General features: G+C 38.1%; 1 protein-coding gene across 5 annotated transcripts in view; it reads left to right on the top strand.

The window, feature by feature from the left end:
* Positions 1 to 27,366, top strand: part of pdlim5b (PDZ and LIM domain 5b) — a 90,181-nt gene that overhangs the window by 35,176 nt on the left and 27,639 nt on the right. For 3 of the 5 annotated variants that reach the window (XM_073913612.1, XM_073913611.1, NM_001009895.1), the window contains 2 exon segments: positions 15,242 to 15,393; positions 22,900 to 22,933. In XM_073913612.1, the coding sequence (XP_073769713.1) occupies positions 15,242 to 15,393; positions 22,900 to 22,933 (186 nt within the window). 5 annotated transcript variants of the gene reach the window in all.

The following is a 27,366-nucleotide window of genomic DNA, read 5'->3' as shown; positions in this document are numbered from 1 at the left end:
CTGGTCCAACTGCTCGTTAATGCAACTTTCTAATCAACCAATCACATGGCAGCAACTCAATGCATTTATGCATGTAGACATGGTCAAGATGATCTGCTGTAGTTCAAACTGGGCATCAGAATGGGGAAGAAAGGAGATTTAACTGACTTTAAGGGACACATGCCTTGTTGATGCTAGAGGTCAAAAATGTTGCCTGGTCTGATGGAGTCTCGATTTGTCTGATGGAGTGCTGTGACTTTGGTAAGGTAGGGTCAGAATTTGGCATCAACAACATGAAAGCATGGATCCATCCTGCCTTGTATCAGCAGTTTAGACTGGTGGTGGTGGTGTAATGGTGTGGGGGAGATTTTCTTTGGGTCCATTAGTACCAATTGAGCATCAACGCCACAGCCTACCTGAGTATTGCTGCTGACCATGTCCATCCCTTTATGAGCACAGTGTCTCCATCTTCTGATGGCTACTTCCAGCAGGATAACGCACCATGGCATAAAGCTCAATCATCTCAGACTGGTTTCTTGAACATGACGATGAGTTCACTGTACTCAAATGGCCTCCACAGTCACCAGAGCTCAATCCAATAGAGCAGCTTTGGGATGTGGTGGAACGGAAGATTCTCATCATGGATGTGCAGCCGACAAATCTGCAGCAACTGTGTGATGCTATTAAAATGGAGCAAAATCTCTGAGGAACATTTCTAGTAGCTTGTTCAATCTATGATAAAGGCAGTTCTGAAGGCAAAAGGCAATTCAACTCGGTACTACTAAGGTGTACCTAATAAAGTGGCCGGTGAGTGTATAGACAGATATTTAAGATATTTTGACAACTTTGTACGTCATTTACGTAATTATATCATTTGCACAGCTTAATTTGAGTAGGCGGGACCACTTATTTGCAGCTCTCTGATTGGTGGAATGTTCTTTACAGCATCATCCTGTAAAATCTTGTTTTTCTGCACATATTTTTGCCATTGAACACAATTGCCATATTAATATGTTAAGTTTTATCGAGAACAGATGCAGCAAATGCTTTTGATTAATCAATCTATTTCTCTATAGAGAAAATAAATAGAGTTGTCCGGTCGTTACGTGCTTATAAAGTTTTGCACTCGGCTCTGTATCCAGAACTCATCGATTCAGATTTAATTTCCTGCATTTAAAAATAGCCTCTTTTATAGAGCGTTAACGGAGTCGTTTCCTCTCAGAAACAAAGCACAGCAGGAAACAGGAATGACTCTTGACTCTGGTCTTAGCAACCTCTAAACAACAACCACTCCATTGCTGCACTGCCATGAATGCTTTTCTTACTTGCAGGTTTTCTCTCATTTCTAGTCCAAATATCTAAACGTTCTTAAGTAAAGATTCATGTCTTGTTTTCAGAATTAAGAAGCCAAAATTACGTTTAGGCAAGCAAAATAAACAGCCAATGGGGTAAGCAAAGTAATCTTGTCTTTGCTTTAAAATAAGATTTATAATAAGTTTTATATATCCATTTGGCAGATTATTTTGCTTGTTTTAAGGAAAAACTTGCTTTATTTTCACATATTATTTCTGAAAACAAGAATATATTTTTGCTTGTCTAGAATATGCTTCTTGATTTAAGAATGTTTTTGATATTTAGACTAGAAACAAGGGAAAGGGCTCTATTATTTTAACAATCTAAGCACAGTCTAAAGCACATGAAAGACATGTTTGACTTAATTTACTAATTTAATTTCATATTTTTTATTAAATGCAAAGACTTGTTTCAAAACTATTACTAAATTCAGTTCTAATTTCCAGCAACTGAATAAATAAACAATAACAACAAAATGTCATCAAAAAAACAACAACAACTGAGTTGCATCCACACACTTCCTATACCTATGTCCCTATATAGTGATGCATACGTCTCTAAAACCCGACAGGTAAACAAATCTAAACAAAAAAATATTAAAAAACAACTGTAAATATGCATAGAATAAATAGTACTACTAATAACAACACTAAATTGTTATGTATGAATTTAGTATTTTAATGTTTTTATTGGTCTTGTTGTTGTGTATTAATGTAATTTTGTGTTATGTTCGTTGGACCCTTGGAAGAATTGCCACTACCTTGGTAATAATGGGGATCCTTAAAAAAAAAGATTGTCATCTGACTACAACAGATTCAACCAAAGCCCCCTGAGGTGAAGAATGCATAGGAGGAGTAGCGTTTTTTATATTTATGTAGATAATAATATATTTGTTTATATTTTAACTCTTTAATTTTGTATAGGTAAAGATATTTGTGTGTTTCTGTACATCCCTGTGTGTGTAATAAGCAAAGTGCATGCACATGTTGGACCCTCATATGTGCATGACACTAATGCACTCTTTAAATAACAAATAAAAACCCTGCGCCATTGACTTTAGAGCAACCTTTAATTAGTTAGTGTTTCAGTTGCACCAGCAATGCACCAATAAACACAGCTCCTTGTCAGACTAGCACGTCCATGAGCGCAAATAGACAAAAAGCATTTGCTATTGGCGAAAAACAACAAAATGAAACCTGCACCGAGCTAAAACTAGCAAAAAAACGCTTGCACCGTGCATGCCTCCACATTAAACCATTAAGAAATGCATGTTTTGCAGTGTAGACTTGTTAAAAACTGGCTACAACACACTAATGGCCCCCCGAGCTGGAGAATTCATAGGAGGATGCAGCGGTTTCATATTCATGCATACAATAATACATTTATTTATATAATTTTTCATAGTTAAAGATGTTTGTGTGTTGCTGTACATCCCTATGTGTGTAATAAGCAATGTGCATCCACATTTGGGACCCTCATATGTGCATAACACTAATGCACTCTTCAAGTAACAAATAAAAACCCTGCGCCATTGACTTTAGAGCAGCCTTTATTTGGTCAAAATCAAAATAGCAATGCACACCTCCTAATAATAAACACACCTCCTTTTCAGACAAACAGACACATATGCATTAGCTATTCAAACAACATGCTGGAAAATGTGGAAATGAGGCCTGCACAGGGCACAAAATGAGCAAAAACACCTCCACCAGGAATACGGAGCTTAATCTATGCCAAAACAATCTGAGTTTGAATTGTGTAACTTGAGTTATTGACAATAGTAGTTCAGATTCAGATTGTTTTGGCATGTTTTAAGCTCCATACAGAAAGATAAGCACTTGTTTTTGCAGTGTATGCTTATTTTCAGGCGATTTTTGCATTGACATGATGGCGTTTTCATAACAATGCGAAGAGTTTTCCATGAATCCAACCACAACATGTTGAGCAGCATCTCCAGCTGATCTGCTTTTAATCGTGAGCTGAATGGAAACGGGTCCGTGGTGTCCGGCTGGCTCTCTCCGCTCTCTGATTTACAGCTTTTGTGGATTGTGTGTGTGTTGAAACATGCCAAGCGTTTGGATTGATTGCCAGCAGGCTGGGTGAATGTGGTGTGGCTGAAATCTGACTTTTTCTTTCTGAACAAGCTCTCGTATTCTGCTTTTATTTAGTCTGGAGAGAGAAAATGTGAAGAGTTGGCTTTGCGTGTCGTTCGAACCACAGCACGACTCTCAGTCAGATTCAATAAAACTGTTGGATGTGTTTGAGGAGAACCCGTATTATTCTCACTGTTGGTTCATTTTGATCTGTTCGCATGCCACAGCGGCTTGGGTTCAATCATCTGTAGGGTGTTCAGAAAGTGAACAACCTCATCTTCATCAAGACAAACACCTCCTGTTGACCCACAATTAACCCAATACAGACTCTTTAGTGTAGTTAATCACAGATGTATATGTGTTTTCTTGTGATTAAAGCAATGCTTTTGAAGAAAACAGCATGTTTTCTCACACAGCTCGGCAGCTTAAAGACACCTCTCATACGGAGAATGAAGCCTCATGCATTGCTCAGGTGTGAGTTTCTCACAGACTTCAACAGAGTGTTAAAATCTTGATGCTTCTGTGGCTCTCGTCGATCAAATCTGAGCTTTATTCTATATTCTCTATTGGATTCGGGTCAGGTGATTGGCTGGGCCATTCTACAGCTTGATTTTTTTTTTTCTGAAAACACTTAAGAGTCTCCTTGGCTGTGTTTTGGATCGTTGTCTTGCTGAAATGTCCACCCTGGCTTCATCTTCATCCTCCTGCTTGTGTAGATGTTGGACTGAAGCAGCTGATCTTCATTTACACTGAGGAAGGGCAGAGTCTTGCTGAAGAACTACTGAGAGATTTCAGCTGTCTGGGCTTTCCCTGCCAAACTACACCTTCCTTTCTTCATGTGTTCAGTACTTTTTCCCCTGTGTCATTTCATTATATTACACAGAACTTGTAAAGTAGTTAAATTAGTTTTCTCTGCGTATATTGATTTCTTTGGTTGATACCAACATCCGCTGACAATTTCAAGTCAACAGCACCTTTAGAAATATGTTTACTGAGAAAAATGGTGACCTATTCAATACTTAATTTCCCCACTACATTTAAATTTATTTTAAATTTAATTTATTTTATATCAAAATCAGCACAAATTGTCATTCTAACATCAAAAGTGCATCATTTTATTTAAGTTTTGCTGTTTGCAATATCTCATCCTGTCAATGCTCTTCATAAAATTCCTGTAACAGTTTATATAACGTGAGCATCATTGGACTGGTCATGAGCTCTCAACCTGCCACATGTGCAGTAAATCTGCTTTTATTAGGCTTCTCAATAGAGTCATGTGAATAGAAGTGCTATACATTTTTCCCCCATGTGCTGGTATGTTTCTGTGAGTTTCTTTCAGTGTCAGCGGTGGAAATCAAGGCTTTAATACGGTTTGTTTCTGGCTGTATTTGTGGCTCCTCTTTTTTTCCCTCTCTCCGGCTTCGGAATGCTCTGTTTTGTTTTTGTTGTCATGGAAGCGGGAGTTCCGCACAGATCCCGGCGTTCCGAGAATCATCACAGGAACATTAATGAGAGGCTGCACTTGTGCTGGAGAGCCTGATAGTGATGTTCCTCACACGGTGTTCCTGCAGATGGAAAGGCCATCAGTTATTAATTATTATAACTGATTATGTTTGTCTGTCTAATCTAGAGCTGGTAGAAGCAATGTTAGGATTTGTGAATAAGAGTTTACGTTTCATGTCTTGTTTGTTTGAAATGTCCTTCTTTTCAATGAGCAGGGATATTACCTTAAACCTAATGACATTTATTTAATGACAATTAAACAGAAAGCACATCATTTTTAAAGGTGGTTTTCATCCCTTAAATATAACATTTCAGCTCTTGTCATCAAATAGACTTGTTAGGCAATCTCAAGTAAAGAAAAATGTGTCAAATGTCTTCGTGCCGACTGCCATTAGAATTTCAAATACTGGGTTTTAAGTATGTTTAGGGTTTAATTGAGTTTCTAATGTGATTTATGAGGACATTGAGTGTGTTTGTGTTGCCTGTTTTTCTGTGATAAGTGTGATGTGAACACTGATGTGGTCTGTCTGGTGAGGTCGAAGATACATTTCTAATTGTGGACAATAAAGAAAGTGAAGTATCTTAAAACTAAAACCATAAACAATGATTAACCGAATTAAAACGTTAAAGAAAAATAGCCAGTTATTAATTATTATGGCTGATTTTGTTCTTTTAGTTAAATTTAGTCCTCATAGTAGTAATGTTGGGATTTGTGTACAAGCGTTTACATTTTCAATCTGTTGAAATGTCCTTGTTTTTCAGTAAGGGTTATTAGGGTAAAACCAAAACTGTTGCTTACCGAATGCTAAATTATAAAGATAGATAGATAGATAGATAGATAGATAGATAGATAGATAGATAGATAGATAGATAGATAGATAGATAGATAGATAGATAGATAGATAGATAGATAGATAGATAGATAGATGGATAGAAGAACAGACTGACGGATGGATAGACGGACAGACAGACAGACAGACAGACAGATAGATAGATAGATAGACAGATAGATAGATAGATAGATAGATAGATAGATAGATAGATAGATAGATAGATAGATAGATAGATAGATAGATAGATAGATAGATAGATAGATAGATAGATAGATAGATAGATAGATATATTGAAACCTGTAAAAGTAGCGTTTTAATATTATTTAATAGTTTAATATTAATGTTATTTATTTAATATTCTATACATGTTTTATATTAAACTGGCACACTTCTGTGTGATGTGCCGGTATTCTATAAAATGCCTAGGAAATGTATAGAATGCCTGATGGTTTTCGGCAAAGTATGAAATATCATCCATTCATTAATTTTCTTTTTGTCTTATTCCCTGTAATAATCTGAGGTCGCCCCAGAGATCTGAAAATGGCTGTTCACCTTCACTTTCCATCCAACCTGCACTCTCAGAAATAAAGGTGCGCGAGCTGTCACTGGGGTCATACCTTAAGAAAAGGTACAACTTTGTGCCTAAAAGGTCCATGTTAATACCTCAAAGATACATATTAGTACCTAAAAAGTATAAAAGTGTTCCTCTTAAAATGTTATAGGTGCTAATATGTACTTTTTAGGTACCAATATGGATCCTTCAAGTACAAATGTGTACCTTTTGAAATGGTACCACCCCAGTGACAGCTCGCGTACCTTTATTTCTGAGAGTGTGATAGAGCTTGAGAGGTTCCTACTTTTTATTTATGAACTCTTTTTTTCACATTGTCATTATGGGGTATTGTGTGTTCAATGGTGAGAAAATCAATGAATTCAATCCATTATGGAATAAGGTTAAACAAGCGCTATCAATACTTTCCGGATGCACTGTATATGCATCAAAGAGTGCCATTCAAATACTTAATTAGAGTAACTAGGCAAGTTATGCAGAGTTCAGACTGCATGATTTTCAAAGTCGTCGTGTCACAGATGTGTTCACACTGCATGACTATCTGGGCTTGCGTTTCGTCGCTGCTTTGTTTACACTGCAAGATGGATCGGCGACAGGGACTTTCACATTGCATGACTTTACTATAGGAAGAATTGCCGACAGCTTCATCCAAACTACGTCTCACAGCCAAAAACACGTCGTATATCTTTTGTTATTCTCTACATAATGAGAAAGAAGCCTTTAATGGGGTAGAACATGTACATGTTTGCTCACCTGGGTTTGAAGGGAATTAGAATGAGTCCTGTCAAACCTCCACTAGTTTTTCCTCCATTTCGTGGGTCCAAATAAACCGAAAAAGAGCTTTTAACTTCTCCCCCAGCCTCCCGCTGGCCTGCAGCAGTTATACACACATGCACACACCAGTGAAAGCTGCTCTCTCATTGGCTGTAGGCGATCGCCGATGTTATTTTCAGTCAAAACTCAATTCACACGGCATGATTTGAATCGCCGACAGCTCCAGATATTCAGCACGCCAAATATCTCGCAGGCATCGGCGACTCATCGGTGATTCTCTCAGATCGCGTCTTTGAAAGTTCACACTGTGTGATTGTCACTCACGTGCACGAGCAGCGATTTGCCTGTGATTTCTGGCATCTGTCGGCAATTTCTCAAAACCTGTCGGCGAGCCAAAATCGGGGCTAAAATCACGCAGTCTGAACTAGGCAAGTTAGGTTAATTAGGCATGGACAACAGTGGTTTGCTCTGTAGCCAATCTGAATAAATAATTTCTTAAGTGGGCTAATAATATTGACCTCATACATTTGTTTTATTCTAGCCAAACTTAAAGAAATAAGAAAGAATATGTAGAGTAAAAACTAAACACAATCACAATTTTTTAAGAAATATTAGCGTTTTACTCCACCTCATCCCTAAAAAATCCAAGAGATTCTCAAGTTGTACTTTTTCCACGGCTTTGTATATGAATCACTGTCTCTGGGGTCTTAAACTCGTACTCTCCAGACGACTCTTTCTGCACAGTGTTATTGTATAATATGCTCCGTCTGTGATGTAATGGGTGTATTTTAGGAATACAGCGTCTCCTCCTCAAGTTTCAGAAACACCTGGATTGTCCCGAAACGCTCCTGGAATTTTTGACACACATCAAGTGAAGTCTCAGAGATCCATATAAGGCCTCTAAAGAGACGTTCTACCGCTTTAACAAGCACTCATAACATGGGTGACTCCATGTCTGAAAAATGCAGAGTCCAGAAGCTCTTTCATTCATTGATGGAGAATGAAGCCCATCAGCATTTCACTCTGCCTGCGGGAGGCCTCTGGGAAAACAGAAAAACTGGGAATTTCGCTCTTAGTGTGGTCGCAGTACGCTGACAGCACAATCATGTTACCCATCGGCACATTTTCAAGCCTCGATAAAGATTAATAGAGGAAAAGCAGCCGTTCCACTGGATTTAACTCTCAAATATTATCTTTCCACAGTTTAAAAGTGACCTAAGTCTGCTTTCATTAGCCCCGTCTGCTGTCTGTTCTTCACCAGACGTATACGTTAGTCTTTTATCCTGCCAAAATTGCTCGGGCTTGTGGTTGTGTGGAGATTTTAACCAGCGCAGTCCATTTACGGAGTTTTATAAGTCATTAAACACACAGTTGGCTGAAGGTCTGTGGTGATCATATCCCACATGGAGGTCCACATTCAACCTGTTTCATGCATTTTTATTCATTCATTTTCCTTCCGCTGATTCGCCACAGTGGAATGAACCGCCAACTATTCCAGCATATGTTTTGCGGCCCTTTCAGCTGCAACCCAGTACAGGGAAACACCCATACACTCTCACATTTACACACTCATACACTACGGCCTATTTAGTTCATCAATTCTCTTATAGCGCATGCGTTTGGACTGTGGGGGAAACTGGAGCACCCGGAGGAAACCCATGCCAACACCAGGAGAACAAGCAAACTCCACACAGAAATGCCAACTGACCCAGCCGGGACTCGAACCAGCGACTTTCTTGCTGTGAAGTGACAGTACTAACCATTGAGCCACCGTGCCGCCTGCATTTTTATATTGGTCATAACGTTCACCTTTGATAGGCTTGAAAATTATGTTGGTATTAGTGAATCTGGAATGGCTCGGTTCAAGCCTATCTGAACGTTATCAGTTTGTGTCCGATAATGAGGATATGAAGTCATATGGGTAAAAAGTACACTGTGAGGTACCACAAGGTTCAGGTCTTGGTCCTTTACTTTTTATTTATACAAGAGTCATTGGGCTCTATTTTAGCAATGGGCACAAAGTCTAAAGCACATGGTGCAAAAGCATTAAGGGCATGTCTGAATCCACTTTTGCTATTTTAAGGATGGATAAATACGCTCTGCGTCCAGCTCATGGTCTAACAAGGCTGTGCTTATTCTCTTAATGAGTTCTGGGTGTGTTTTGGGCATAACATGCATTAAACCAATCAGAGTCTCGTCTCTCATTCCCTTTAGGAGTCACTTGTGTCATGCCATGGTGCATTTGCTATGGACATAGTGGACTTTGTAAGTGTTAAAACTGAACAATTCACTAGTAAGAAAATAGTTAAACAGAGCATCTGCAGCACGAGGATAAAGAACGAGCCTCCTTCATTCAGCCTCTTTACTTTACTCCTTTACTTTAGTGGAACTCACTTCACTGAACACATCCATTAGCCCACATATTTTATTTAATTTGCACAAGGATTTGTGTAAAAACTATTTCTAAATTCAGTTTTAATCTTCAGCAAATGAATAAATGAACAATAATAATGAAGTGTGGTCAGAAAACTGAGTTATCTCCAAACACACGGCCTGTTCTTATGCCCCGTATGCTGATGCAGGCGTCTCCAAAACCCCACAGCTGGACTAATCTACACTTGTGTTTAATAAAACAAATATAAATCTGCATATAATCAATAATACTGCTAATAATAATCACATTATACAGATGCAGATCGTATAAATAAACTGTAAGCGTTTGGACCTGCATAGGCGCATAACTAACACGCTCTGCGCTGGACTTTAGACCTGCTTTTAAATGGTCAATGGTGTGTCTATTTAAGTTTTTCAAAATAGCAATGCACCAACAATGTGTCTTAACACACCTGCTTTATAGATCAGCACACACATGAGTCCACAAAGTGGTGCACATGGATTTGCTATTTAAACCACATGGTGCAAAACATGAAAATTACAGTTGCGCTGGTCTGAAAATAGCAATAAATCACGCCAAACACGTCTTAAGCCTTATTGCGCTGGGTGTATGATAGGGCCCAATACTTTTATTTTTTTTTTCGTCTTTAATTATTTCCCAAATGATGTTGAACAGATTCAGAAAGTTTTCACAGTATTTCCTATAATATTTTTTCTTCTTTAGAAACTCTTACTTGTTTTATTTCGACTAGAATGAAAGCAGTTTTTAATTGTTTTAAACCCATTTTAAGGTCAATATTAGTAATATTAAGCAATATTAGTTTTGGATTGTCTCCAGAACAAACCACTGTTATACAATGACTTGCCTAATTACCCTAACTTTACCCTAATTACCCTAGTGAAGCCCTTAAATGTCACTTTAAGATGAATACTAGTGTCTTGAAGAATATCTAGTCTAATATTATCTGCTGTCATCATGACAAAGAGAAAATAACTCAGTTATGAAATGAGTTATTAAAACTATTATGATTAGAAATGCGTCTTTCTGTTGGAAAATGGGGGAACAATACAGGAGGGATAATAAATCAACCTCTTCTGTTAGTTTCCACTGTTAGTTTGATGATACACAACTCTATATCTCCTCTCAGCCTGATGATTTGGATGAATTCTCACATTTAAAAGCTTGTATAGCTGATCAATTTTTAATATGAATATATACAGTGTACACAAGAGGCATGGAAACTTCCCTCCGGCCTTGTTTTGACAACAGCCTTTCGTACACACTGGCAGATTTACAGATGACGTTTTGACATATGGTGCACGGGGAGCGCATAATGATCATCCGTGGGTTCATCATCAGACGTCTTTATGGCGAATTTCACCTTAATTTAATTCTGTGGCTAATTGGAGAGCTGCACATGGAGGCGTTTGGCTGCCGTCCACGCCTGAACCCAAACTAATGTCTCATTTAGTCTGGTTTAGCATAGCTCACGTCAACATGTGGCCCTTTTCGTTCTTCATCAATGACTCCGAAGGGCTTCTCTGTCATTATTGGGATCCACCACACTTATAATTCTTCACATGGCTGGTGTTTTCCTCTGGCTGTGCTCACGTCTCTCTCATTATATCCCTCAATTGTGCCTTCAGGTTAGATTAGAGGCATAATCTGTATGATCTTTTTATTAGAGTATCTGAAAACCACTGGATTGTGTTGGATATGTTGCTTATTTACAGTTGTGAGAAATAAGTGTTCAACACGTCATGTTTTTTTTCCTGGGAACAATATTCCTAAAGGAGCTGTTAACATGGAATTAAAGCAGATTTTATAGATGCATCTCATGTGGAGAAGGAAGTCACATGCATTGCCCTGGTGTGAGTTTCTCCCAGACTTCAACAGAGTGTCAAAGTCTTGCTGCATCTGTTAATCTCGTCTATCAAATCTGAGCTTTATTCTGTATTCTCTATTGGATTCAGGTCAGGTGATTGGCTGGGCCATTCTACAGCTTGATTTTCTTTGTCTGAAAGCATCTGAGTCTCCTTGGCGGTGTTTTGGATCATTGTCTTGCTGAAATGTCCACCCTGGGGTCATCTTTATCCTCCTGCTAATGCAGATGTTGGACGGACACTACCCTCACCACCCGCACCCTCAGTTATATCAGCGTCTAGGGCGGCAGAACAGAAGAATAGAGAGGGCGGCGTCCGTGACACTACCCTCACCACCCGCACCCTCAGTTATATCCACGTCTAGTATGGTAGAATAGAGAGGGCAGCGTCCACGACACTACTCTCACCACCTACGCCCTCAGTTATATCCACGTCTAGTATGGTAGAATAGAGAGGGCAGCGTCCCAGACACTACCCTCACCCACCGCACCCTCAGTTATATCCGCGTCTAGTATGGTAGAATAGAGAGGGCGGCGTCCCCGACACTACCCTCACCACCTACGCCCTCAGTTATATCCGCGTCTAGTGTGGTAGAATAGAGAGGGCAGCGTCCCAGACACTACCCTCACCCACCGCACCCTCAGTTATATCCGCGTCTAGTGTGGCAGAATAGAGAAGGCGGCGTCCGCGACACTACCCTCACCCATCGCAACCTCAGTTATATCCGCGTCTAGGGCAGCAGAACAGAAGAATAGAGAGGGCGGCGTCCCCGACACTACCCTCACCATCCGCACCCTCAGTTATATCCGCGTCTAGGGCGGCAGAATAGAGAGGGCGGCGTCCCCGACACTACCCTCACCCACCGCACCCTCAGTTATATCCGCGTCTAGTGTGGTAGAATAGAGAGGGCAGCGTCCCAGACACTACCCTCACCCACCGCACCCTCAGTTATATCCGCGTCTAGTGTGGTAGAATAGAGAGGGCAGCGTCCCAGACACTACCCTCACCCACCGCACCCTCAGTTATATCCGCGTCTAGTGTGGTAGAATAGAGAGGGCAGCGTCCCAGACACTACCCTCACCCACCGCACCCTCAGTTATATCCGCGTCTAGTGTGGTAGAATAGAGAGGGCAGCGTCCCAGACACTACCCTCACCCACCGCACCCTCAGTTATATCCGCGTCTAGTGTGGTAGAATAGAGAGGGCAGCGTCCCAGACACTACCCTCACCCACCGCACCCTCAGTTATATCCGCGTCTAGTGTGGTAGAATAGAGAAGGCGGCGTCCGCGACACTACCCTCACCACCCGCACCCTCAGTTATATCCGCGTCTAGTGCGGCAGAATAGAGAGGGCGGCGTCCACAACAATACCCTCACCACCCGCACCCTCAGTTATATCCGCGTCTAGTGCGGCAGAATAGAGAGGGCGGCGTCCACAACAATACCCTCACCCGCCGCACCCTCAGTTATATACATGCGGGCTCATAATTCTGACGCTAACTGTACATAATATGATATTTTAAATGAGAACGGTCTGCCATGTCTGTTCTAGTAGTGTTTTAATTCTGGTTGCTCAGTGTTACAGTAGGTTGGGAACAGGGTAATCTTATATGAAGCATCAGATGAAGGTTTGCGTCATGAGAATGTCTCTGCTGTGTTGTGCTGGTCTCTGTGGCCTGGTTTCTGTGATAAGCATGTGATGTGGCCCACGATGCCCTCAGACGGCTATAAAAGGAGAACCGAGCGACCGGAGAAGCTGAGCAACCGATCATTAGTGTTTACAGCCCGACACCACACACACACACACACACATCAGCACTGTTCTGCGGTGTTCAGCGTCTGCCAATAGGAAGAGGGTGAATCTCATCTGCTTGGCTTTCTAGAGATGCTCATCTGCAAAACACATGTGATGAGGGCCGGTCAAAGCTTCGTTTTATACACAACAAAGGAAATCTGTCTCGTTTGCTTTCTAATCAGATTTAAGCCGGAGTTTATCATGCTTATCTGCTGTGAATCAGTGCACTGTAAACAAAGATTAGTTGCCTTTACTTAAAATAAGTGAGTAAACCTGTTGCTTTTAAAATGATTCATTGATTTCAAGTCACTTAATAACTTTAAAAGCAACAGATCAGCTCACTCATTTTAAGGAAAGTCAATATGTGCATGTGTTTGTTTGTTTGTTTGTTTGTTTGTTTGTTTGTTTGTTTGTTTGATTGAATGTGCGAGTTTGTATGTGCGCATGAGTGTGTCTGTGGGCGAGTGTGTGTTGTTTTAGCTGTGCTGTGTGATGGTTTCTCTCAGGAGGTGTGTTTGTGCATCAGTTGTGTGTGTTGCTCAGCAGATGTGCAGTGAGGTGAAGTGATGAGTGACTGATGTTCCTCACGCATGGCTGAGTAACGCCTCACACACACCTGAAAATCAGATCTACCTGTTCACACACACACTTCACTGAGTACCAGTCCTGCTGGATGCATGATTAGTTTGATGTGTGTGTAGTCTACGGTGACGTGTCCAGTATGCACCCTGACCTCAGATCAGTTTTATGAGTGTGCAGGTGAAGGTTTCCCAGATGACGCAGATGTCTCTGGTTGTGTGTGTGTTATTGTGTGTGTGTGTGAACACAGATGGGTGTTTAAAACGCTATCGCTCATCATTAGTCTTCAGATCAGTTTATAGATGTCCTTGGCTTTAAAAAGGAGAAAGAGTGCTGTGAGTTTTCAGTTTAACCATTTCATATCTCGCTGTTTAATTTTTCCAGATCATCCTAAGATTTTAGTTTGTTTGTTATATATTTCATATATATATATATTGGAAAATGTATCATGCAGAAATAAAGCCCCGCCCCCTACTCAATATTCTGTTACAGTTGGAAAATGTATCATGTAGAAATAAAGCCCCGCCCACTACTCAATATTCGGTTACAGTTGGAAAATGTAGTATCGTGCAGAAATAAAGCCCTACCCTCTACTCAATATTCATTTATGGTTAGAAAATGTATCATGCAGAAATAAAGCCCCACCCCCTACTCAATATTCATTTATGGTTAAAAAATGTAGCATCATGCAGAAATAAAGCCCCGCCCCCTACTTAATATTCTTTTACAGTTGGAAAATGTAGCCTCATGCAGAAATAAAGCCCCGCCCCTACTCAATATTCTGTTACAGTTGGAAAATGTAGCCTCATGCAGAAATAAAGCCCCGCCCCTACTCAATATTCTGTTACAGTTGGAAAATGTATCATGCAGAAAAAAAAGCCCCGCCTCCAACTGAAACTTTTATTACTATTGGAAAATGTAGCATCATGCAGAAATAAAGCCCCGCCCCCTACTTAATATTCTTTTACAGTTGGAAAATGTAGCCTCATGCAGAAATAAAGCCCCGCCCCTACTCAATATTCTGTTACAGTTGGAAAATGTATCATGCAGAAAAAAAAGCCCCGCCTCCAACTGAAACTTTTATTACTATTGGAAAATGTAGCATCATGCAGAAATAAAGCCCCGCCCCCTACTCAATATTCTGTTACAGTTGGAAAATGTAGCATCATGCAGAAATAAAGCCCCGCCCCCAACTGAATATTCTGTTACTGTTGGAAAATGTAGCATCATGCAGAAATAAAGCCCCGCCCCCAACTGAATATTCTGTTACAGTTGGAAAATGTAGTATCATGCAGAAATAAAGCCCCGCCCCCTACTCAATGTTCAAAAATTTACAGGGAAGACTAAAATCTTGAGACTCAGAAATCTAGTAGACTCCACCCACTCAACTGTATGGTGCTAACCTATCATAGTGCCCTCAAGCTCCACCCAATCACAGTTTTCCACATTTATAATGCTGTGTGTGTTTTTGTGTGTTGTGTAGTTGACAGATGGAGGAAAGGCGGCTAAAGCCAAGATCAGTGTTGGTGATGTGGTTCTGTCCATCGACGGCATCCACACTGAGAGAATGACACACCTGGAGGCCCAGAACAAGATCAAAGCCTGCAGCGGGAACCTCAACCTCTCACTCATGAGGTGACACACACACACACTGTACTCTTACTGTACACACACATACTGTATTAATAAATGTAATGTATCACACTTGTCTGCGCTGTGTTTAGTGCACATGCAATTATAACGATAGCGATTACATCACAGTATATTGTGCAGCACTAACAGAAAACAGCTATGTTAGATTGCAGAAGTGTTTTAATGCGTCTTTAATGGAATAATCTGGTGTAAGAGACTCGATCAGATCAGTGAAGCAGCAGCAGTGTGTGTGTGTGTGTGTGTTTGCTCTGCTGATCTCTCATTGACAGTGCAGCTCCTGCGTGTGCACATCTGATCAGGCATTGTGTGAATATGAGTCTCCAGAGCGGTGCATGTGTTTGTTCACGCAGCTTTTGGCCGCCTCTGTCCCTCCGGGAGGCCTCTCTCTCTCCGTCCTGGGACACACACACTCTATAATGCAGTCAAGATGTGTGTGTGTGTGTCAGCCTGTTTTTCTGCTCAGTCTTCATCGCCACTGTTGCTCATCTATCAGCACAGTTATTAGACAGTGACTGTGTTTACATGGACATCACTAATCTAATTCATTCAGTTTCCTTTGGCTTCGTCTCTTATTAATCTGGGGTCACCACTGTGGAATGAACCGCCAACATATCCAGCATATGCTTAACACAGTGGATGCCCTTCCATCTGCAACACCCATACACACACTCATACACTACAGCCAATGTAGTTGATCAATCCCCCTATAGCGCATGTGTTTGGACTGTGTGGGAAAACCGGAGCACCCAGAGGAAACCCACACCAACACTGGGAGAACATGCAAACTCCACACAGAAACACCAACTGACAAACTAGTGACTTTAAAGAGTTATATCCTCCTTTACTGAGCTCTTATGTTGTTCAATCATTTATTTAGTTTAGTTGTGAACTGAAGCTGGTCTGGGATCAGTGTGAGGACGGTCATATGTTCTGGAGTTACGAGCCTCTGAAAGCACATTTAGCCGAGAGCGATTGCGCACGAGCTCTGGAATCTCCCATTAAAGTCTTTCAGAGCGTTTGTCAGTGAATCTGCAAAGGCCATCAAACAGCACTTCAGCTTTACTGTTGAGATAACATCGCATTAAGAAGAGCAGCGTTTACTCGGAGATCCCAAACCACCCACAACTACTCGCTGCTTAATACACAGTTTCTGAAAGATGTACTTTGAGCTGTTGAGTGTGCAGTCTGTTTTTTATGTAATGCTGCAGACTAGACTAGTTTTAGTTTGATCAGACTGTAAATCAGGTAAAATTGAGTCAAAAGCTGTGTATTGCAGTCCTAAAGGTGTCTGATTATGCTTTTTACAAAGTTTTAATTCTGTTTGGGGTTGTGCTAACTACAATCCCAGAAACGAAAAAAGTTGGGACCGTATGGAAAGCGTGAATGAAAAAGAAAGTAGAGATTTCCACATTTAATTGACTTGTATTTCATTTAGACAATACAACAAACATTATTTATTGTGTTCCTCATGATTTTTAATGTTTGTTTGCTTGTTTATTTATTTTTTATTTATTAATACGTAATCCTACGTAATCAAATTTGGTTCCTGCAACACATTATAAAAAAAAAGTTGGAACAGTTAAGCATTCATCACTTTGTAATGTTGTCATTTCTCATCGATATATACATTAGATGTCACCTGGCCTATTGTTGTCTATTGGACGGAATGCGTCAATAGCGCCGCCATCTTGCTACAGGGTAGCGCTCCTTTGAAATGAATGCAGGACCAAGGTACAGTGGAGGACTGTGGCCATCCAAAGCCAGAGATATACACATATACACATATATCTGTGATCGGGAGTTTTCCTGGATGTTAGTATGTAATTTTTTTTTTCTAATTACGAAAACTTATGATTTTGCATCACTTTTCTACATTGATGGATGAGTGACCGCACGGGCATTCCTGACTAAAAGCTTGTGTTTGTGTGTACAGAAATGTACTATTCACCCTCCCTGTTAAATTTGATCTAATCATGTCCTGAAACACAGCTCCTCTACCGCTTTCACTGCTCATACTGACGGAGGGAGCGATTCGTTTGTGAATGAATCCCCCGAACGACTCTTTCACTAACGTTAGCCGACAATAATACAAGTTTCTGGCAGCGCAGCATCTCGTTGTCATATTTCTTTTGCATTGTTTGCTGATTTTCTTCAGCATAAGCCGAGTGTTTAGTGCGAGTTGGAGCTGCTTTGCCGTATGGTGAATGCAGTAAGTGACTGTTATCATCAATAACGTGACCTGATTAGCACAAGAGTTCAGAACATAAAAAAACAGAAAAAAATTAATATTACCTATGAAATGTTTTGCAGCACCGCCTGAGGGATCGGTGATCACGGTTGTACAGCTTAGGCTTGCGGCCTTGTCCTTTACACACTGAAATTCCTAGCATTTTTTAATTATGTTATTATGTGATCTCTAGCCCTAAACTGCTCCTGTCCCACTTTTTTTTTATATATTTTTATTCATTTTATTATTGTCTTCTGTGAAATACAATTCAAAGTAAATTTGGATTTTAATTTAATTTAATTTAATTTAATTTAATTTAATTTAATTTAATTTAATTTAATTTAATTAATTTAATTTAATTTGATTTATTTTATTTAATTGATGTATTTTGATTTGATGTAGTTTAATTTTTATTTTATTTTATTTTATTTTATTTTATTTTATTAAACTCCGTAAATGTGAACTACATTCTCATTTCGCTACAACACACACATATATTGTCCTAATAAACAGTTTTAATGCAGTGTTTGGGTTTCCCTGAAATCCTCCTGTTCTGGCAGGATGGTTTGTCCTCCAGCTGAATGTGTAAACCTGATCCGTGTGCTTCAGCATTATGACATAAAAAAAACACACACTTTCTGCACCACCATCTCTTTATGCGTCTCAGTGTGTTTTTAGAGCGTCAGGAGACTCCTAAACTCTAAAGCACAGATTATTCCTCTTCTGCAAACAGCAGCGGCTCAAAGCTCTGAGCAGAAACACAGATGACATGTTTGTGTGTGTGTTTTTCTGGAAACTTCACGTGAAGTTTTATGGGATGTTTCCGTGTTCGGCTCCCTGTTGAGATGTTTTCATCACACGGATCAGCTGCTGCGCTGTTGTTTTCGCTCTGTCAGCGCATGCTTGATTTCTTTGTTTACTTCTTTCAGAAAGTCTCTCTAGTAGACCTCTTGTCAAATCAGCTGCAGAGTTTTTATTTTTCAGAGATGTCAAGTGCCATTTTATTGACATTTATTTTAATATTTATTAAAATTTTGCTTTTTGTTTATTTTATTGTGGATTTTATTAGATTACATTTTAATTAAGGCTATTTTATTTATTTATTTATTTATTTATTTATTTATTTATTTATTTATTTTTACAAAAGAGGTGCACACACATTTGTAAAATGAACTCAGTCCTCCTGGGCTATTTTATTTTCAAATTAAATTTCTTTCTTTCTTTCTTTCTTTCTTTCTTTCTTTATTTCTTTCTCTTTTTTTCTTAAGTGTTCAGTTCAGTTGTTCTATTAATCAATTATTCCGGTGTTCAGTTGTTCAAGTGCTTAGTTGTTCAGATCTGTTCTTTATTTGTTCAATTCAGCTGTTCGACTCTTCAGCTGTTCAATTGTTCAGGTGTTCAGTTCAGCTGTTCAGTTCAGTTGTTCTGTTGATCATTTGTTCAGTTGTTCATTTATTCAGTTCAGATGTTAAATTGTTCAGTTCAGTTTTTCAAGTGTTTAGATGTTCTGTTCAGGTGTTCAATTGTTAAGTTGTTCCATTGTTCAGTTCAGTTATTCTATTGATCTGTTGTTTAGGTGTTCAGTTCAGTTGTTCAGGTGTTCAGTTGTTCAATTGTTCAGTTGTTCAGTTCAGATGTTCAGTTGTTCATTTGTTTAGTTTTTCAATTGTTCAATCATTCGTTCAGTTCAGTTGTTCAGGTGTTCAGTTGTTCAATTGTTCAGTTGTTCAGTTCAGATGTTCAGTTGTTCAATTGCTTAGTTTTTCAATTGTTCAATCAGTCGTTTAGTTCAGTTGTTCAGGTGTTCAGTTGTTCAAGTGTTCAGTTGTTCAGTTCAGATGTTCAGTTGTTCAATTGTTTAATCAGTCTTTCAGGTGTTCAGATTTTCAGTTCAACTGTTCAGGTGTTCAGTTGTTCAATTGTTCAGGTGTTCATGTGTTGAGTTGTTCAATTGTTCAATTCTTTATTTGTTCATTCTTCAGTTTAAATGTTGTTCAATTGTTCAGTTGTTCAATCAGTTGTTCAGGTGGTCAGATTTTTTGTTCAGTTGTTCAATCATTCATTCAGGTGTTCAGATTTTTTTAGTTCAATTGTTCAGATGTTCAGTTGTTCAGTTCAGTTGTTCAATTGTTCAGTTGTTCAATCATTCGTTCAGGTGTTGAGCTTTTCAGTTCAATTGTTCAAGTGTTCAGATGTTCAGTTGTTCAATTTTTCAGTTGTTCAATCATTCGTTCAGGTATTCAGATTTTTTTAGTTCAATTGTTCAGATGTTCAGTTGTTCAATTCAGATGTTCAATTGTTCAGTTGTTCAATCAGTCGTTCAGGTGTTGAGCTTTTCAGTTCAATTGTTCAAGTGTTCAGATGTTCAGTTGTTCAATTGTTCAGTTGTTCAATCATTCGTTCAGGTGTTCAGATTTTTTTAGTTCAATTGTTCAGATGTTCAGTTGTTCAGTTCAGATGTTCAGTTGTTCAATTGTTCAGTTGTTCAATCAGTCGTTCAGGTGTTGAGATTTTCAGTTCAAGTGTTCAAGTGTTCAGATGTTCAGTTGTTCAATTGTTCAATCATTTGTTCAGGTGTTTAGATATTCAGTTCAATTGTTCAGTTGTTCAAATGTTAAGTTGTTCAATTGTTCAGTTCTTCATTTGTTCATTCTTCAGTTCAGATGTTCATTTGTTCAATTGTTTAATTGTCCAATAATTCAGTTGTTAAACTTCATCTGTTTAGTTATTTAATTGGTCTATTATTCAGTTGTTCTGTTGTTCAGTTGTTCAGATCTGATTTTCATTGTTCAGTTCAGGTGTCCATGTGTTCAGGTGTTTATGTGCTCATGTGCTCAGGTATTCAGTTGTTCAAGTATTCGGTTGTTCATGTGTTTAGTTGTTCATGTGTTCTGTTCAGTTGTTCAATTATGTATTTTTTCACTTCAGATGTTCAGCTATTCAGTTGTTCAAATGTTCGGTTAATTTATTATATTGATCTGTTGTTCAGTTGATCAGTTTAATTGTTCAGTTTGTTTGTTTATTTATTTAGTTGTTTGTTTATTTGTTCAGTTGTTCTCTCCTCTGTTCTGTCAGAGTGTTGATGCTGCTGCTGTAAGCTCCAAACCCTCTTCAGCGTTTCTGCTGTGTCATCAAACACTTTATCTCAGGTCTTCCTGTTATATGTGATGTTTTTATTTTCAGAGGTTCCCGCTGGAGCTGATAATCAATCTCTTGAAATGTCGTTGGTGTGTGTTGGTTGTGTGGAATAAAAAGTCATTTTCTTGAGAAGATGGGGGAAAAGACAGGTTCTTGACATCAGAGCTTCATGAGCTGAAAAACAGCAGCGCTGATCTGGTCCTGCTCATAGTTACTGACCTCACTGTCTGGAGGAGACATTAGTGTGTGTGTGTGTGTGTGTGTGTGTGTGTGTGTGTGTGTGTGTGTGTGTGTGTGTGTGTTTGTGTTTGTGTGTGTGTGTGTGTGTGTGTGTGTGTGTGTGTGTGTGTGTGTGTGTGTGTGTGTGTGTGTGTGTGTGTGTGTGTGTGTTTCGTGAGCCTGTATTCAGACCTCCTGCTGAGTTTTGATTAGAGCTTAACATTTTCATTCCATTTTTATTAAACATGATATTAATATTTTATCATGCTACGTTGTTAGACTGACCCTAAAACCAACATTTTATACCTGAAAAAATAAAAAATAAATAAAATATGATAACAAAACCATTAACAATGACTTTATATATTCATTTGTTTTCTTTTCGGCTTAATCTCTTTAATAATCTGGGGTCACCACAGTGAAATGAACTGCCAATTTATACTGATAAGCATACGCCCTTCCAGTTGCAACCCATCATTATAAGTGAACCCACGGACCCGGATCATTGTGCACAGATGTAATCAGCAGTTTGATTTATTTATTTTTATTTATTTTTTTTTTTACACTTACATTTGATTTTTTCCATTATGATTTTTTCCATTATTATTATTATTTTTTAATCATATTTTTACATTGTTTTTACTTTTGTTTTTTACATTATTTTTTCATTATTATTGTTTTTGCATAGCTCTGTCAAGTGTATTGTCCATGGTAAATAAACCAACAAATGTATTTACTTTAATTTATTATTATTTATTATTTACAATTTTTTACTTTAATTTAATTTTACATTCTAATTATTATTATTTTTACAGTATTTTATTGATATTTAATTTCCCCGTTAATATCAGTGAACCCATGGACCCTGATCATTGTGTTCAGATGTAATCAGCAGTCTGACCCGAGCCGTTTCCACACCGTCTGCTTCCTCTCTGCTGTGTTCATTGTTCATGTTCGTCCCTCGAGTGTTGATCATTGCTCTTTGTGTGAGAATCCGTAACTTCCGTCCGCCACTGTTTTCATTGCGTTTCCACCTTTAACCCTTGCAGAAAGCACTCAGTCTTCCTAATATGGCAAGGCATGAGATGATCACCTGTTTCAAGGTTTCCTGCTGTTTGGAGAAGTCATGGTTTCATCAGAAGTCAGTGATTTATTTTAATTATGAAGCCCAACATGTTTACTGCCTCAAAATATTTTAAATGTATATGAATATGTTGTGTTCAATGCGGGAAAAGATGTTGTTGTTTTTACCCAGACACCTATAAAGAGCATATTCAAGATCAGTAATCTCAATTAAACCCTGATATTTTAATCTATTAATTGGTTATCATACTATCAGAATATTATACCAGCCCATGGCTAAATATGGCAGATATGTGGAGGAACTGTGGTCTGTGTGTCGCCAGCACAAGGACGGAGGTCATTTCAGAGGAATGTGATGTTGATTAATGAAGCCGTCTAGACGCTGTGATGAGAATGGATGATGAACCAGAATATTCTGCGGCTCTCCAGAAGGAAAAACGTCTTCATACAGAAACCCTGATGATCTTTACTGGAGTTTTGTTGACTCTGTCAGAGTTCAGACTGGCTCACAGTGATGGGAAACAAATGTATCTTACACTAAATGTAATAGTTGATTATTTCAGTATTATTATACGTAATAAATAAAAGTAATTTAATCATTTTAATACATGTAAAGCATACTAACATCCTTTAATTTCTGAAAATTCTTGAAAAAATGTTTGTCCTGATATGACACACACACACACACACACACACACATATACTGTAAACTGATCTATACTTCAAATGTGTGTGATTTTATTTACATATTGACTTTTATTTCTTCAGCAGATCACTGTGTTTGTGAAGTCTTACAATCAATGTTTCTTTTGTCTTTGCAGACCTTCCAGTGTCATTAAAGTGGAGACACCAAAGGTACGTCCCTATCAAAAAACATCATTTTTTTGTGCAATGTGTGTCTTAACCAGCATTTCTAGGATCAGGCAACTGTTGAACTATACATTTGTACTTTTAATAATCAACAAATCAGAATTTTATTTTGTTTTATTTGGTTATTTTGTATTTATTTAAATACATTTTTTAAATTAAATAACATTTTATTTTAATTGTTATTCATATTTAAAACAATAATAAATAATAATTTATCTTGTAATTAATTTTATTTTATTAATTCATTTATTGCATTTTTTTTATTGTACTTTCTTTTGGTTTTACTTTTGTTTTTTTCATTTTTACTTATTTATTCATCTTTAGCCAAACACTTTTATCCAAAACAAATGTTTTATATAAAAAAATGTATTGTATTTATTTAATTTATAGTTTTACTAAACTACATTTTTAAATTAAATTACTTTTTATTTTAATAGTTTTTTTTTTAAACTAAATTGTTATTCATGTTTTTAAAAATATATATATTTTTAAAATGTTACTATTTAATTCTATTAGTCAATTTTATTTTACTTTTATTAACTTCTTTTTTCTTTTTTCACTTTTTTTCCATTTATTTATTTCTCTTTAGCCAAACACTTTTATTAAAAAAAACTTTCAGTATTTGTAAGTCATCAAAATACATTGATAAAGAAGAGAATTTGGACCAATGAGAATTCTCTGTGGGCGGGGCTTCCAGTTGTGAGTGGCAGAGTATAAACAAGGCAGCTTATAGGCAAGCAATCACACGTAGCAGCTGCTGATCTTCATAGCTCTGAATCAGGCCTGGTTAGGACACACATGCAGTGTACATGCACACGTGTGTGTGTGTGTGTGTGTGTGTGTGTGTGTGTGTGTGTGTGTGTGTGTGCGTGTGTGTGTGTGTGCGTGTGTGTGTGTGTGTGTGTGTGTGTTTGTGTGTGTGTGGAGTGTGTTTAAAAAGCATGATCTGTTGATCTGTGGGTTACTCTGCTTCCCTCATTACAGTCAGTTCACACACAAAAATAAAAATGTAGGACTGAATTTGAAGCGATTTTAATTGTAAAGTTTGCACTGTTATTAAAGGTTTAGTTCAGTGTTTCTCAACCACGTTCCTGGAGGACCACCAACACTGCATGTTTTGGATGTCTCCCTTGTCAGTCACTCCCATTACAGGTATTTCAGTGTCTGCTAATGAGCTGATGATCTAAATCAGACGTGTTTGGTTGAGGAGACGTGGAAATGTGTAGAGCTGGTGGTCCTCCAGGAACGTGGTTGAGAAACACTGGTATAGTTCACCCAAAAATGAGGGTTTTGGGTGAACTATCCCTCTTAAATCAACAGTTCAGATTATTAATGACATTTTTCTAGTGCTTGAAAGTGTTGTAGGGATGTTATCAGTGTGTTTGTGATGTGTAGTGAGGGCCGGTGACTCCTGCATGTGTGTGTGCTGTGTCGTGAGCATGTGTTTTGCATGTGTTTCATCAGGAGGAGCCGCTGGAGATCATAAAGCCGGTTCCTATCAGCCAAACCCCTGCGTCCGCCAGCAGCCCTGTCGGTCTGACCCCTGCCTATAATAAGACGGCTCGTCCCTTCGGCGGGGCCACAAACACTGTCCGATCCGTCAGTCCATCCCCCGCTGCACCCAAAGCCTCCATCCCATCAGCCTCTTCTGCTTTCACTCCTGCTGCTCCCTCCCAGCAGCCGCCGCAGCCTCCATTCCCTCTTGCTGGCTCCGCCCAGCGCTCACAGCCCTCCCCTAATTCCATATCTAGCCCTGCCTCTAACTCCGCCCCCAAACCATCATCCGGCCGCTCCCCATTTGCCAACTCCTCCTCCGCATCATCTTCCGGCTCCTCCTCCCCTGCAAGAGTGACAGCTCCGGCTCCGGCTCCGCCCCCAGCCTCAGCCACGCCTCATTCGTCTGTTTATAACACGCCCATAAGCCTGTACTCCAATCAGAACGCATGTGAGGTTGCTATGGGCCAGAGGCGTGGCCTAATGGAGAGCAAAGGGGAGCAGCAGAACGGGTAGGTGGAGCTTCACAATTGACCAATCAGCATCCACTTCTTGTTCTTCATTCTTCTGCTGTCTCTTTTTCTTGTTTCTTGCTGTCGCCAGAGGACTCGCTCTGATCTGTGAGGAATCTGTTAGGCTTTGATAGCAGTATTTAAGATGAATAGTGTTTGTGCTGCTCACTTTTTGTGAATGATAGATGGGCCGGCTGGGCCAGTTGGCATTTCTGTGTGGAGTTTGCATGTTCCATAGCTGCTTTGGGCCCCGCTGCCACTAGGGGGCCCTCACAACCCACTAGTGGTGCAAGCCGTTTCCTTGCTGAAATTATTTTTATTTGCATTTTACAAATGATCTTTATTGACAGCGCTTTAGTACTTAAATATTTATACATTTTCACTGAAAAAAGCATAATTTTATTAAAGCTGAAATTGTTTTCGTGTGAAGGTCATGTGATCATCAGGAAGCTCACAGCATCTCATTTGTTTTGTGCAGACAGACAGATGTAAACATGCTCATGTGAACAGTGCTTTATGGATCATTACATGACTTTCTTCCATTTGAATTATTTTCTGTGGTCAGTGTCAACATGTCATGCATTCTGTGCATAAACTTCAAGCTGTAAATAACCCAGAACATTCCCTTTAAACTTGTGTTTGGTTTAGAAAAGCATTTGATGTTGCAGAAGATTAAAACACATTCTCAGGGAAATATTTTTATAACGTAGAGACACAAATAATAATAATATTAGTATAAGTAGTAGTAGAATATTAATATAAAAATATTATTATTATTATTATTAAATCCAATATTATAATAATAATAATAATTATTATTATTATTATTATTATTATTAAATGAGACTGAATAATAATAACAGTAATAGTAGTATTAATATTATTAATTTTATATTAATATGTTGTTATTATTATTTTTATTATTATTACATATATTATTACAATAATGGTAATAATAATATATTAATATAATAAGATTTTTATTAATACTATAATTACTGTTATTATTCAGTCTCATTTATTACTATAAATATTATTATAATTATTAATATAATTTATTATTTCATATGTTTTTGTTATTATTATTAATAATAATAATAACAATAATAATAATGATAATAATAATAATAATGGTGATATTAATAATAATATTATATTAATATAATAAGATTATTATTAATACTTTAATTAGTGTTATTATTCAATCTGATTATAATAATTATTATTATTACATATATTATTGTTATTAATAATAATAATAATAATCATAACAATAAATGAGGCTGAATATTAACAGTAATTATAGTATTAATAATAATCGTATTATATTAATATAATATTATTATTAATATCACCATTATTATTATTATTATTATAAGTAAACCGTTTTTTCTGAGTAAATTATTACAGATCAGATCAATGTTGTGTATTAGTTTATTAGCAGGATAAAGTACATCCAGCCAGTTGATTTCACAAAATAAAATCAACAGCTCCTAATGAACCTGCTGGGCTTTATTTTGTGAAAACAACCATTATATTACAGTACATTATCCCTTAAAAAATAAATAAAAATAACCAATACTATCATTGTTTATTTGAAATATTGAACTTTACATTTAGCATTTTTCAGCATTTGAGCTTTTAAAAAATGCAGTTTTACTCTGTTTTGAAGCACAACAGTCATGTGTCCTTGGTTTATGTGTTCTTGTTTTGACTGTGGGGTTTTTATTGACTGTAGTTTTGTCCGTGTAGTGAACAGCAGACTCATAAAGCAGTAATGAGTGTTGAATCTTCAGTCTGAGTCCTGCTGTGGCTGCTCTAATGTGGTTTGTCTGATCCCAGTAAACATGTGAAGTGTGTGAGGCTGGATAAACAGACAGCAGAGGCCTGTACCATAAGGCCAGAATAGCTAACCAGCTAATTTTTTGTTTAGTTTTTAGCTAATCATGGGTTTTAGGTGCCATGAAGGTACTGTAGCTCTGCTTTAGTTACTCTTTTTGCTATGGTACAGTATTTTACACTGCACGGCTAACCTACTTTGGGGTAGATTATGTTCAGGTTATCTTCAGGTTATGTTGTGGGTATTTTCAGGTTATTATATTCAAGTTCAAGTGAACTTGATTATGTTCTGATTATATTTAGCTTGTGTTGTGGTTATGTACTGATTATCTTCTTATTATGTCCTGGTTATCTTCTCATTATATTCAGGTTATGTTCTGGGTAAGTTCAGGCTATGTGTTGGTTATGTCCTGGTTATCTTCAGGTTATGTTCTGGTTATGGACTGATTATCTTTTGGGTGTGTTTAGATTATCTTCAGCTTATGCTCTGGTTATGTTAAGGTTGTGTTCTGATTGTCTTGTAATTATGTTCACGTCATGTTCTGGTTGTGTTCAGGTTATGTTCTGATTATC

Source organism: Danio rerio, chromosome 10, assembly GCF_049306965.1.
Source record: "Danio rerio strain Tuebingen ecotype United States chromosome 10, GRCz12tu, whole genome shotgun sequence".
Taxonomy (NCBI): Eukaryota; Metazoa; Chordata; class Actinopteri; order Cypriniformes; family Danionidae; genus Danio; species Danio rerio.
The sequence above is the reverse complement of the archived record's forward strand: the minus strand, read 5'-3'. Positions and strand labels throughout refer to the sequence as shown.